Source organism: Pseudorasbora parva, chromosome 7 (assembly GCF_024679245.1).
Source record: "Pseudorasbora parva isolate DD20220531a chromosome 7, ASM2467924v1, whole genome shotgun sequence".
Lineage (NCBI taxonomy): Eukaryota > Metazoa > Chordata > Actinopteri > Cypriniformes > Gobionidae > Pseudorasbora > Pseudorasbora parva.
This window is the reverse complement of record NC_090178.1, coordinates 35,636,730-35,651,874: the sequence shown is the minus strand read 5'-3', so window position 1 is coordinate 35,651,874 and position 15,145 is coordinate 35,636,730. Positions and strand designations below refer to the sequence as shown.

The 15,145-nt window shown below is 35.7% G+C and overlaps 2 protein-coding genes across 5 annotated transcripts; one reads left to right on the top strand and one right to left on the bottom strand.

Annotated features, from left to right (window-relative positions):
- Positions 1–553: 553 nt before the first annotated feature.
- LOC137083848 (uncharacterized) lies at positions 554–5,143 on the top strand. Of its 4 annotated transcripts, XM_067449793.1 has the most exons (16): positions 554–823; positions 983–1,152; positions 1,231–1,332; positions 1,593–1,825; positions 1,906–2,084; positions 2,178–2,268; positions 2,431–2,575; positions 2,804–3,003; positions 3,143–3,260; positions 3,340–3,431; positions 3,509–3,620; positions 3,809–3,895; positions 3,975–4,157; positions 4,247–4,399; positions 4,614–4,809; positions 4,964–5,143. In XM_067449793.1, the coding sequence occupies exons 1-16, from the start codon at positions 633–635 to the stop codon at positions 4,989–4,991; spliced, it is 2,280 nt and encodes a 759-aa protein (XP_067305894.1). In that variant the 5' UTR covers positions 554–632; the 3' UTR covers positions 4,992–5,143. The 4 variants fall into 4 exon arrangements, with proteins under 4 accessions (XP_067305894.1, XP_067305897.1, XP_067305895.1 ...); XM_067449796.1 differs by lacking the exon at positions 554–823 and having other exon boundaries at positions 1,138–1,152; positions 1,735–1,817; XM_067449794.1 differs by lacking the exon at positions 554–823 and having other exon boundaries at positions 1,138–1,152; positions 1,735–1,825.
- A 4,972-nt stretch (positions 5,144–10,115) lies between these two features.
- Positions 10,116–14,647, bottom strand: LOC137083847 (cell growth-regulating nucleolar protein-like). Its single transcript, XM_067449792.1, has 8 exons — positions 14,440–14,647; positions 12,630–12,795; positions 11,436–11,978; positions 10,948–10,977; positions 10,780–10,815; positions 10,588–10,655; positions 10,398–10,441; positions 10,116–10,202 (listed from the first exon to the last, which is right to left on the bottom strand). Exons 1-8 carry the CDS (start codon positions 14,644–14,646, stop codon positions 10,154–10,156), a joined length of 1,143 nt encoding a protein of 380 aa, XP_067305893.1. The 5' UTR covers position 14,647; the 3' UTR covers positions 10,116–10,153.
- Between the last annotated feature and the right edge of the window lie 498 nt (positions 14,648–15,145).

Sequence of the window (15,145 nt, the reverse complement as noted above, 5' to 3'; positions counted from 1 at the left end):
CTAACGTTACATGCAAAAGTGTAGTCAAGTATGTAACGTTATGTTGTATTGTCATGACTGCATTATGCCCTATTTAATTTTTTTGTGACATTGCTTTGATGTTTCCATTTGTCTGATATAAAACCTTTTAAAATGCTTACTGCACAATATTCGGTTCAGGTTTTTACGGTTGTAATCCTGCAACGTAATCGTGTTTAATTATCCGGACTTCTTTCAGTGGATTGCCCTCTAGAGTCTAGACTAGAGACCTACGCGGAACGGATTTTCCCGCCCGCTCCCGCAAGATTTTGTCCCGCTCCCGCCGAAATATATATTGTTTTCGCCCGCGGGTAAACGTAGCCTATAAGTTTTTTGTTTTTTTTAATACATTGCATATTCTGCCTGCTACTGTTATTTTTTCACTTGCTCCTTGCTATATATATATAGCCCCTTGATATATATATATACCAATTTACCCTGATCCATGTTTCAAAGAATGCTGAATTTTGCTTTAGACTATGGGAAAGTTGCTTTAGAAAAGTTCTGAAATTTATGTTACCGAAAGCATTGGCAAGATATTTACCCGTTATTACGAAATCTTAGATCTGCATAAAAAATGGTCCAAATTTATATTTGTCTTTGCAGAAAAAAACATGGAGAGCCTCTCTGCTATGATGTCTGACTCCCCTGAAATTCAGAGGGCATCATCATCATGGACTTTCAGGCAGCAGCAAGCCTCACAAAGATGGAAGGAGGCAAGGCCATTCCACCTTAATTGCCTCATCCAAACACAGGATGTTGGCCAACCATTTTGTAGCCATTGCAGCAAGCCTGCGGTTGTTAGGTGAGATCTCATTAATGTTCTTTCATACTTTTAGGTTTTTAGAGTGCATCACTAATTGATGTCTTCATGTTTCGGATAAACTGCATGTTTATGGAGGAATCAGGGCTGTTTAAAAGAGCTGATTCAATGACTAAATTGGTTCATTGATTTTGTTCCTAGATGCAGAGAGTGTCTACCAGATCAGTGGTTCTGTGAAACCTGCGATACCAAGAATCACAGGAGATGGCCACTCCACGATAGGGAGTCAGTCCTTCAGGGCTTTTTTAAAGCTATTCCCCCATCCACATATTTTGTAAAAGGGGAGGGAGGATACAGCTCACACAACCAAGGTAGGTAATTGCTAAACTCTTTTGTACTCTTGTCTAATTAATCTAGTTGGGTAATTTTGTTTATTTTTCCTTTGCTAGCTTGTATTTTGCCAATGGTGAGAGTAACTCAAAAATGTCCCTGTGAAGTCTCCAGCATAACTGTGTCACCTGGCAAAGCAGTAATTTTCATTTCCATCAATGGTAATATTTCTAAACTCTTATTGAAAATCTTTTTTTAATATTCAGCTCCGTGCCGATGTTTTGCAAATAACAGTACAAAATAACAGTACTCAAAAATTACAGAATATATATTGTCATTATGATAAAACAAACAAATATATACTTATTTGAACTGTGCTGGTGTGATTCTACTCAAGATGTAGCCCAAGTGTCTTAAAGTGTGCCAGCTGTTTGTTTCTAAAAGCTCAGGTATCCATGGGTTTGTTTTCTTATAACCCAAGGGCGGTATGACATGCACCAGCCATTGTTTGCATGCCAAACATGCCAGCAGCAGTGGGCTCCAGAATTCATGGACCTCGTAAACAGTGGATACTGGCCAGCTACCACCAGCTCTTCTATATTGTATTCCCTAAATCTTTTCAGCAGTGTAAGAGAACTGAAAATCATTGCACCGGCACTGTCCAGACAAGCCTTTGCAAAGCTGCTGGAGCATCGTACAAAGTGTGGTGGGCGGGTTAGTGTTCATCATATAATAGAATTGCATACCATATGTAGACATCTCCAAAGTAACATTTAATATAATGCATCTTTCAGTCAGGACCAGTGTGTGGAGACACGCTGCAGCGCAGCTTCCTGGAGTTTTCATATTGTGCTTTTGAGGAAGATAACTTGTCCTGTGGTGCACCTTTCACCTGCCCCGCTTGCACCCCAGACATGCTGGCAATCTCTGTGGATGGCAACAGGAAGCTATACAGGTTCCTCAGAAACGGAAGGTGATATTTTTTTCTTCCAGGATAGATTGATCTGGATTTTTTTGGTATTCAATATTCAGCATGGATAAATGTTCTGTTTCGTTTCTTCCTCAGCTCTGACTCTTCTTTTTTTGAAGGGGCATTTATCGCAGAAGACACATCTGTGTCTGCATTTGTTGATGTCTTGCATAAAGCTGTGAAACAGGCAGGTTTCAAATTATTTGTTAATTAAATTACTATGCTTTTACAGCCCAATTTTCTTTGCATTGGTGAAAAACTGCCCTCAACTTCAAAATACAAGGTATTTTGTATTTTGTATTACATACAAAATACAGTATGTTTATAGTGTGTTTAATTTACATCACAGCTACCTGGACAAGGCAGATGTGGGAGCTCCACATGGACAGCAGCGAAGGAGACTTCTAGGAGAACCTTCAAGTTGGACGAAGAGGGCATGGAGGTTGCGGTGTGTCGGCATGGTTTCCTCCTTAAAGCGCTTAATATGTTTAGAGGTGAGATTATAATAAATTGTTTGCTGTCAAATGTGACCTTTGTACTGTTGTTATTTGTATGTTGCTTTGGACAAAAGGTAAATACCATACTCATATGGAGAAGCATCTCAATTATTACTATTAGTTCAGCTTATACCACTGCTTGGTTGAGTTTCCCATTATGATGCTCTCTTTAGAATGTACAATAATAGGATATTTGCATTTCTAATACAACTTGTATATCCCTAGGTGAAATCTTTGCCTACCCCATGTATCTGCACAAGGAGTTGATGAGTTCAAAGCCAAGGTTTATCGCTATGGATGTAATGTGTAAATACTGGCCATATTTACAAAAATCAGCAAACATTCTTCCTGATCTCCAGGAGCTAACATCAATTAGGCCTTTCCTAAGCGTCATGCATGCTACAGCACATTCCACTAAGTGTGAGGTATGTTCAGCGTTTATTATGTTTAACTGTATCAAGTCCCTCTGCTGCGTGTCAGGGTCCTGTTCGCCTTGTCGTTACTTATTATCCAATAATGACCAGTGGAAAATACATTATCCCTTACATGTCTTTTTACTTCTAGATTACATGGAGTGGGAAAAACCAAGAAGGAGCAGGGTCAACTGCGGGGGAGGAAGTTGAACAGGTGAACAGCTACCTCTCCCGCTGTGCCTTGACGACTAAATACATGTCGAAAGGAGGTGATTGTAGTATTTCTCTTCTAATGTCATTTTTTTATTGCTTATTGTATGACATTCACTCAACATTTACTCTCAACAGCACGTTTGGATATGCTTACAATCCATGCTATGGCCTGGAACTACAAAAAAAACACAACACTACATCGGGCATTGTCTGCAAGATATGTGAAGGTGTGTTCTCTGTAAATGGTTTCAATTTTGGTTACTGTGAAGCTTTGTGTAACTGTATTGTTTAACGGTTGCATTAGACTTGCAAGAGGCTTCAGGAGGAGACTGCAAGTCTAGCGGACCTTAAAGAAAGCTTGGCTTGCACCGATGAAACAGTGTGGGTGTCTGATGTTAGGGAATGGGCAGCTGGTGGTAAGTTTGAACCAATAACATGTTTCACTTTGTGCTTCCTCATTGGCAGTGATCATTTGGAACATGATATTTAAGCTGCCTACAGCTTACTATACTGCATGCCACTATCTGTAAGCCTTTTTTGGCACCCACCCCCCCTCCCGACTCGTCCTTCTTTAAACTATTGTGTTTTTGTGCTGTGTTTCCAGACACGACAGGTACTTCCCTAGAGCAGTCCATTGAGGGACGGTACCTTAACATGAGGCAGCGGAAGCAGGCTCTATACCGCCAAAACGGTATAATTACATTATCTATAGATAATTGCTCACTTCATTGTTGGTCACTATTTTTACCTTCTGCTTGATGTCTTTACAGATAGTGGCAAGTTCCGTCACCGCCTCCGCAGAAAAATTGCTGAGAGCAAAAGACTATTATTAAAAGACATAGAGACCTATAACAGCCATGAGCCTGCCATGCCAATTGATGTTAATGAAATTGAGCAGTCGCTATCAGGAGACAAACCGTCCCCAACATGGCCGTGGGAAGTTCATGGCAGCAGTAAGTTGAGTTTCCTGAGGCCTCTGATTTGTTTTGTAAAGACTCAAGTCAAAATTGTTATTTATACATTTTATTTATCTCTGTTGTAGCACAAATTGAAGACAAGTTAAAGATGTTAAACAAAGCCATGCTGAAAATGAGGCTGGAGGAGGAAAGGTCAATACTTGTTCAGGAGATGGCCCAGCACTGCTCATGGTTGCAGAAGTTGCAGGCAACTCTTAAAAAGAAAATGTCAGAGGAAGGCAAGTTTCATCTTTGTAACCATACCAATTAACAAGGAAGTGATGGTGATAAGGACACCATACTTTAACTTTACCTTGCAAGAGACGTATCTTACTAGAAAGCAGTTGCAAAACATTACACTGACCATCTAATTTTGGTGAGTTATAACAAATATTACAAAGAAAGTGAATATGTCATGGTAATTTGGATTTGTTTGTCACTTTTCACTTACAGACAAGCGAAACAAGGGCCTTTCCTGTCTCTGCAGAAGACGACTGTCTGAAGTTTCAGATTTGTTAAAAGAGGTGCTCTTTCAGTACAAGGCTGTTTTAGGCCCTCAGGGCTCTGCTATGGTACTGGAAGAGAAACAGGAGACTGAAAGTGATTTCAGCAGTCCAGATACCAGTGAAAATGAAGAGGAGGATTGCAGGTAATGAATATGTGAAAAGTGTCTTTTTTAATACTTACTTTGTAACCTGTCAAATTGAGTAAAGAGAACAATAATACTACATTTGTTTTCCAGAGTTTGAATAGGGACATGTTTAATGTCTACTCCTCTGTCTGTTTGTGCCTGTGTCTCTCAGGGAGGAGCTACCGAGCAGGTGTCTGTAATTGCTTGACTGAAAAGGAGGGGCAGCCGTTCCGAGTTCCTTCTCTCCTGTATCACATTATTACACAGAAAAATTACATAGTCCAGGTTTAAGTAAAGTGAAGACTATCAAAAAACTATTTTGTTGTTTTTTGTTTGGCATTGCCAGTCTTGAAGCTGCATATATATATATATATATATATATATATATATATATATATATATATATATATTTTACAAGCAGCATTAATATATATATATTAATACATAATACATACATATATATATATATATATATATATATATATATATATATATATATATATATATATATATATATATATATATATTTATATATATTTTTTTTTTTACAAGCAGCATTAATATATATATATTAATACATAATACATACATATATATATATATATATATATATATATATATATATATATATATATATATATATATATATATATATATATATTTATATATATTTTTTTTTTTACAAGCAGCATTAATATATATATATTAATACATAATACATACATATATATATATATATATATATATATATATATATATATATATATATATATATATATATATATATATATATATATATATATATATATATATATATATATATGTATTATGTATTAATATATATATATTAATGCTGCTTGTAAAAAAAAAATATATATATATATATATATATATATATATATATATATATATATATATATATATATATGTATGTATTATGTATTAATATATATATATTAATGCTGCTTGTAAAAAAAAAAAAATATATATATATATATATATATTTTTTTTTTTTTTACAAGCAGCATTAATATATATATATTAATACATAATACATATATATAATATATATATATATATATATATATATATATATATATATATATATATATATATATATATATATATATATATATATATATATATATTCTATATAAAAGTTTACCTCCTACCTTAATTGAGCACACCTAAAATTTTAACCAAAGTCTTCAGGTGTTCTTATAGACAGTTATAGGCAGGTTTGTTGAGCTGAATCTGCAGGACTGTTGACACTGTGGGTCAGAGTGGCACTCATTTGTGCTGTAGGAGTAAAAGTCTGGATTATGGATTATGACGTTAATGTATTTTTGACTACATTTTTATTTATCTTCAATCTCATTTGTTTTTATGCTACTTTCAATGTTATGTTGTGTCTTCCAATGAGGTGTAATGAAGTATGTGAATACGATATGAACGGGATGTTTGGTACAATAAATACAATTTTACTGGGCTCTTTTTGCATTATTTCCTTATGTAAAAAAACGAAATATAATTATTTACCATGATTTACTTAGAACATAAATATTTTTGATCATATTAACCTATTTAATCCCAGCGGTCACAATTGTGATTGCAAATTTCCTTGCATATTTTAGTGTGGTATTAAAAAAACAACTATTTTGAAGCAAATCTTTATAATGCACATTTAAGATGTCTACATGAGCTCTGGCCAGGTCTAACATCGTTGGGTAGTTTGGTCAGGTGACCACACTTCTTGGTACGGCCATCTCAACACAATGACAACGTGTAAGCTCAGAAATGACAGGAACATTTTCTAAGTGAATTTTTGAATAGCTCATAATTTATTTGCACACATCATAATGAAAGGGTTATACATACATATTAAAATTATATTAATGCATATTTTATTCTGTTGTCAGGCTCCAGATAAATGAAGACGGTCACAATTATGACCGGTAGTATAATACAGTATATGTCCCCTCTATGTCATTCTGTGTCATTCATATGAACTCTCTTACAGACTGATCTGAAAACTACATCTATCCATCTGTCTGTACTTCTGTCTGTCTATACCTTTGTCTATCTATACTTCCTTTTGTCTGTCTGTCTATCTATACTTCTGTCTGAAAACTATCCATCCGTCTGTACTTCTCTGTCTATACCTTTGTCTATCTATACTTCCTTTTGTCTGTCTGTCTATCTATACTTCTGTCTGTCTGTCTATCTATACTTTTGTCTGTCTATCTATACGTCTGTCTGTCTATCTATACTTCTGTCTGTCTGATTAAACGGGTTAATGATGATTTGCTACAAACACTTCAAACTGAGCTGAAGATTATCCATGTTGATCATTCATACTGGTACATCACTACTGCATTCAAAATGACAGCTGGACATTACTGACGTGAGGAGCAAGAAGAGGGGATGAAGATGAATGTTTAACACTGTTTCTATGTTAATTATACCGAATGGTGCATTGTAATTGTGTAATTGTGAAGTGTACATTTATAAATACTGTTTTTTTTGTTATACTGCCAACACTTATAGTTGGATAATGGCAAGTTGCTCTGGGTTCATCCATTATATTTATTGGTGTTCATACAAAAATAAAAAATACTATTCCATCAATCATCATTAACGTCATCATCATCATCATCATCATCATCATCATCATCATCATCATCATCATCATCATCATCATCATCATCATTATCATTATTATTATTATTATTATTGTAGTATTACAAAATTTCATTCAAATATTTCCAAATTTCATTGGATGGTCTGACAATACCCATCAAAACCCATACAAGCATAAAGTTAGAATATAAAAGGGGGAAAAGATCAAATACTCCAATATTTTAATGTGATTCAACAAAGTTTGTTATCCATGATGAGGAGAACACATCTGTGTAAATTAAACTGCTAAAAAAATGCACATTTAAAAAAGCTGTAACTCAAAGTCTGGTTAGCATATCAATGAGAAAATCATCAGGACAACTGCTTATGCTATGTTTACTAAATAATGTTGAGCACAGTTTCAGACATACATGGGAAATTGTATGGAAACTTTTTTAAAAAAGTGCTCACAGTAAAATATCAGCCTGTCCCTCCTATATGTAATAAATGTTTGCACAATAAACATATTTAGAAACATAAAAACATACAAAGTTGTCTATTAAAGATCTTATTTATTTAATATTTATATTTTTATTACTAAACATTTTAAACTACATTACCCATATGTCTGTCATTCTATCAATGGAACGGGAAACATGGCGCTGTAGTTCATTGAAATGGGCAGGGATGCTAGGGTTAGGGTTTGGATCTCGGTAATGGAGTAATTTTTCACAACGTAGAAACACTTTAAAGTTAACTTAATGTATGAGTAACGTAATATTCACACTAAAACATACTTTGTACGATAAAGCGCCGTTTTATATGCGTTAAAAGATAGTCCAATCACAACGAGTTCTGCGATAAAGTCACAGCCAATGACAACCCAGCTGAACGGAGACGTCACACTCACTTGCCCATTTATGGTAAATGACGACAGCTCTCCTTCGGTTCCAGCTAAAGGGAAACGATTTAATAATCTAGTAAAATATAATAAAACTCACATTTTAAAACGAAAGACTCCTTTGTGTATTTAAACTAATGTAATATATTTTAAATATATTTGAAAGAGATATTTTTTTGTAAACAATCTAGTATTTTAACTAAAATGTGTGTATAGTGTGTATATTTTATATATATATATATATATATATATATATATATATATATATATATATATATATATATAATATACATAAATGATAATATATATAATATAAAATATACATTATGAGAAAATTTAATTATAAATTATGAGGAAAAAAATTATCCAGTTACAAAGGAAATCTATTACAAGAGATAACATTTTATGTGAAAATATTTTCTCTCTAAAGAAGCACTGAACAGAATTACATAAATATTGATTGTTTTCAGTGTTTTCCTGAACACTCATTATCTTCAATTGTTCGGAGAAATACCTGCTATACACACATGCAGAAATATGTATTTCACTATCGCTTCATGAAGTCGCTGCATGACTAGAACTAGTGGATGGCAATGAATATGTCTTTTACCAAAACTCCTGATGAGCACTGGTGCTTCTTTGATAAGGGCAACAATAGGGGAAAAGATAAATTACTATTTTCAATATTGATTTTTCACATTTCAAAGAGATCATAAGGAGTCCACGTGAAGACTTTTAAAAAATGTGACAGAGAGAAGGGTGCACCTCCCTGGACAGATCCTAAGCATGCCTGAACAACACCCAAACACAGTTATGAAGTGGACACCACCAGGAGAATGCAGGGGAAGACCTGAAGAATGTCAGTGTCCCTTAGGAAGATGTGGAGAACAGTGATGATGGCCACAGATTGGATACATTGGAGGACACTTGTTTCCCAGTGTACCCAGCACTTGATGATGCTGTGAGTTCACACATGACTGTAGGATTTCTCAATGTTAAGTGGTCTGTTTGTATGAAAATGACACGAATATCTCAACATATTGCAACATATACTACAGGGAAGTAGGGGGGGAGACCACATCATCCTATCAGAGCAGTGACTGGTAAGACATCAGTAAAGGGGACAGATGTAAGGTAATTTAAACCACCAAGAATAACAAGTTTCAGCTAAATCAATCTCATGCACACGCACGCACGCACACACACACACGCACACACACACGCGCACACACACACACACACACACACACACACACACACACACACACACACACACACACACACACACACACACACACACACACACACACACACACACACACACACACACACACACACACACACACACACACACACACACACACACACACACACACACACACACACACACACACACACACACACACACACACACACACACACACACACACACACACACACACACACACACACACACACACACACACACACACACACACACACACACACACACACACACACACACACAGAACAAAATTCTAAATAAACAAATATTGTACATAATCACACTATATCACCTTCTATTGTATGTATGTTGGAAACTGACATGTATATTACATATCGAAACGTGTTTGTGACGACCATTATGGATACTGCACATTCATTGTAAAATATTAACATTGTCTTCTTTCATTGAAATTGTGAATTATCCAGTTCTGGAATGTCACGAAATGTTGAACATCTACCATAAAAAACACTTTACTTTGTATAGAAATATCACAAAATTACTATAAAAAAAACTTTATTGAATATCAACATGTACAGTAAAAAAATAAAACAACATATATAACAAAATTAATTAACTTAAACAAATGACTCCTTGGGCTCCCAAGTAGGAGTCCACTGTTTTCCACTGAAAACAGAAGGGAGACAATTACATTAAATGTAATATTTCAATTATTCAATTGGGAATGTAACTTCAAACACATTTGCTCATTCTTCAAAATAGGTCTAGGTAAAAGCGATTGACTTCAATATGTGTGTGAGAGTGAAAATAGAGAGCAAGAGCAATCTCATTTCTGTATTTGTCATTTAGTAGAACACATACCATGCTGCACAAGGCTCCCAGTCAATGAGCAATTCTGTTTGGCCCTATGACAGGAACAACAGTACATGTTTGCATTTTGCTTCTGTGATTGACGGGTATTTTAACTTAACATCTTAACTTAACTCTTGACTAGTTTGACGTAAATAGAACAAATAAAGTGTATTATGGTGTTCTATTATGCATGGCTTACCTTTCTCACTCTTTCTTTCATAGCACTCCTAATTGGATAAACTCCTAGGTGTGTGTGGTAGGAGCAATCTGAAGGCATCAAAACTCAGATTAGGAACCCAACAACAGCAATTACATATCCAGGTCAAGCATTCACATCAAAGTGATCAAATATCAAGTCTGAATGCAAATTTATTAAGTCATTTAAACTTACTTTTTTTTGTTTTGTTGCTTGTATCCATTTTTGCCTCTGTGGGATAGAAAAAACAGACATATATCCGCTAAAAAAAGGGCAAACAATTCAACAATGGTCTTGTTCATCATAGCATTTATTACAAATATCAATATCATAAATAAAAAAACTGACAAAAGCAAAACATGCCTGACTTCCGCTTTCTCTTTCCTCTTGACCCTGTGGTTTTGAAGAAGTCAAATATCAAACTAAGTATGAAGCGGTGAACAATTAAGATATATTTTTATACGTGTTCATTAAAACAGGCACACATTCACTTGCTTTCTCTCACACACACACACACACACACACACACACACACACACACACACACACACACACACACACACACACACACACACACACACACACACACACACACACACACACACACACACACACACACACACACACACACACACACACACACACACACACACACACACACACACACACACACACACACACACACACACACACACACACACACACACACACACACACACACACACACAACATCCACACAAACCCTCATGTGTAACCTTTCATACCACAAAAATTATCATGAAAAAAAGCAAGTGAGCAAATTAACCAAAACATGGCGGAATGTTGCTTTAAAAGTTAGCGGTACGAGTTACCTTTTTTAGGTATGTCACCCGCCTCCTCCACGAGGCCTTCAGCATCTTTACCCGGGGCTTCCTGCTCCGTCTCCACACCGGAACCTTCCAGCCCCACCTCCTCCACGAGGCCTTCAGCATCTTTACCCGGGGCTTCCTGCTCCGTCTCCACACCGGAACCTTCCAGCCCCACCTCCTCCACGAGGCCCTCAGCCTCTTTACCCGGGGCTTCCTGCTCCGCCTCCACACCGGAACCTTCCAGCCCCACCTCCTCCACGAGGCCTTCAGCCTCTTTACCCGGGGCTTCCTGCTCCGCCTCCACACCGGAACCTTCCAGCCCCACCTCCTCCACGAGACCCTCAGCCTCTACACTGGGGCCTTCCAGCTCCACCTCCTCCACGAGGCCTTCAGCCTCTTTACTGGGGCCTTCCTGCTTCGCCTCCTCCTCCAGGAGGCCTTCAGCCTCTACACTGGGGATTTCAGGCCCTGCCTCCCCTGAGCTGCCCTGCTCGTCACAGGGGGTGAGGGTCAAGGTGAAGACAGTGTCCTCGCTCGCCTTCCAACCTGTTCAAATTTGAATAGAAAAAAAGTAGGAATGAGGCTGAGCTATAATGTATTATAAAAATTCAACAAGGCAGATTACTTGACATTCCCACACACAAGAATTTTAAGACTATATTTCTTAGCTTTTATGCATTTACATATTTCTGAAAAACAGGCAAAAAATGGGCTATAGGCTATATTTTACACTTGATGCAAGTTTACATGATGTTGGTTAAGGTGTGAATAGCTAAAGGTAAAACAAGGGGGAAAACAGGGTGAAAACAGGGCGAAACTTGGTAAAACATACACCAAATATCAAACTGGCATCTAAAGAAAACCCAGCTATGTTTTACCAAATTTTCAGACTACACTTGATAACCTATATTAACAGGGATATGTATTGAACATGGCTGGAATTATAACCTTAAAACACCAGAGTATTGTTTATTTATTTATTTATTTATTTATTTATCGACTTAACTTTTGTTCGACTTCAACAAAAAGTAGTTCTAGCTTCAGTGAAGTGTCATTTGCCATTATTGTCTTGTCCATGTAACCAACATTCCACAATGTTGAAATGTAATATGATTGTCATTTGTTGTAACTATAAATATTTGATAAGTGCTGAAAACATAGGGAAGAATTGACAATCAACTGTATACTATATCTCACCTGCACAAACCAACTCATAAAATGCTATCATTTTATTAAGGTGTTGTGTAGCCAGCGGGTCGAGGTTGCATCTTGGGGTGAGGCAAGATATTTTTGATGTCTTTTTATTGCCCTCCTTCTGAAGGAGGAGGAGTGGCTTGTAGCCCATCGCATGTAGCTTCTCAAGCTGCAAAGACATTTATTTGTAAAGGATAAAATGCATGTTATCAAAAAACCTGAGTGTAAATTCAGTTTGAGGCAAGATTTGAAATTTGTTTTAAGACCAAACATTGACAAAAACTGCCCCTTATTACATGTCATATACTATGTTCCTCTGATCAGATTGACAGAATTTGAATGCACTTATGACCAGCAAAAGCAAAATTACTGAGTCATCCTCAAAAGTAAATTTTCTATTTTGTAAAATTTATTGTGTATGAAAAATAATCCCTGAATTTGATGTTAGAATTATTAATAGATCAGGACTCAACGTTAAATTATAAAAGTGTTTAAAAGTCTAAATCTGGTTGCTACTTGTATGAATTTGGTAGCCCTGTAGATATATATTCCACCCATCGATAGATTTTTTCCACCCCAAATCAATAGGTTTACACTGAAAATCAATGCATTTTAACACATTGCAAATACATAACAGGATTAGTTCTATGAGGAGGAAGGTGGGACATCTAGGATCCAGGATTTAGTAAAATACCCAATATAGCTGTGTTCTGTAATTTGGTGAACCTATTCATACTGTATGTTTTTTTTTTTGAGGTTAAGTGCTCACGAAATAAATTAATTTTCTGTTGCTTTTTGAATGTTGTCATGGATTCTGCATTCCGAATGACGGTGGGAAGATCATTCCACCAGCATGGAGCCGTGAATGATAATGTTCTGGAGAGTAATTTTTGGCAAAGGGTACTTAATTCATTAATAGGCCTTTAAGGAAGCAGTCAGTGACCTTAATGGTTAAATCTGCTGGCCTATTCCCAAAAGCCATAACCAATTTGAACTCACACAGGCACTGACTCCAAACATTGATAGCACTGATGTTCTATGCAATTTTATTACTGTTCAATATTTAATACTTAATATTTAATACTTAACACTTTTGATACAATCAAAATCACACAATATACAAACTATATTTATCTTTCTATTTTAATGTATATAGCGTTTCAGAACTATTTTTATTTTATTCCTTGTTGTTACATTTCTTGTGTATGAACACTGAAAAGTGTTGACACTGAAAAGGAGTTGCTTCAATCTTGTTTTACATGTGTATAATAACAATAAAAGGCATTCTATTCTATTCTATTCTATTCTATTCTATTCTATTCTATTCTATTCTATTCTATTCTATTCTATTCTATTCTATTCTGAAGAATCTGCGTTTAAAGTTAAACTCAACTTTTATCAGTAGTACCTAAATTCCTTATGAATATTACATGAATGCCATGAATACATTAAATTCATTACATACTACTGAAAGGGGGAATAACATACTCAATTTAAGTCAGTTTTTCAATAAAGATTTACCTGGCTCGCAACTTTGAGTTTTTAGTTTCGGACCACTGTGTGTTTGAGTTTAACATGCCTACACTAGGCTTTAACTATGTGAAAGAGATCCTTCAAGTTGCTTTTGCAGTTTAAACTGTTTAAAGGTCGGTAAACTCTAGATTTCAGAATTCTGGTTTAAATCACTCTTTTCAAAAATAAAAATAAAAGCATTTGAAAAAATATATCATGATCTTCTGTCAAAAATGTCACCCAATCAGGACTGGTAAAATGTGGCAACCCTATTAAAAAAGGTAGTCTTAATTGTACACACCAAAATTATGGCTTCATCCCGCATGGCTGCCTCATTATGGTTTTTTTTTAGATTCCCAAGCCACTCCCTCTTCTTTATGTCAAGGGCCTGCAGCCTCTTCATCAACCGAGCCTTCTTGGGCTGCTCTGCCCCACAGGCCTTACAAATCTGAGTGGCACAGGGCATGACCTGGGGGCAGTTAGGGCATTTTTTTTTATTAGAGACCATGTTGTCTGAGAAAAAAAGAAAGAAGAAAGAGAAAGTTATTTATTATGTATAATATAGGCTATTCATAGAAACATTCTGAATTAATATCACACTATATTATTAGAAAGTGCCTTTGGGTTTGGTGATCTACTAGCAGGGTAGGTTGGTAGTAGGTTGGTAGAATCTAAAAACAAAAAACAACACTCATTTAGGAGAAGGGAGTTAATGGGACAGAGACAATGAATTTACGTAACAATGGATAAAATATACATTTTTTTGTGATGGTGCAGCTAAATATAATTTTATTTTTTAATGAGCACTGAAGATCTCAAAAACTAAAATGGACGCAGTTTTGTTCATTTAGAGTCTGGTGGAGTAGAGACCTGCACTCCCACGGGACCTACATTTCTTTTCTTTTCTGTTTTTTTACTGTATTTCTATGTTCTAAGTTCCTTTGTTCGCGTTCATCCAAACGCAACCATTTGTTTATTTTCCTTTATATGTATGTATGAATGTATGT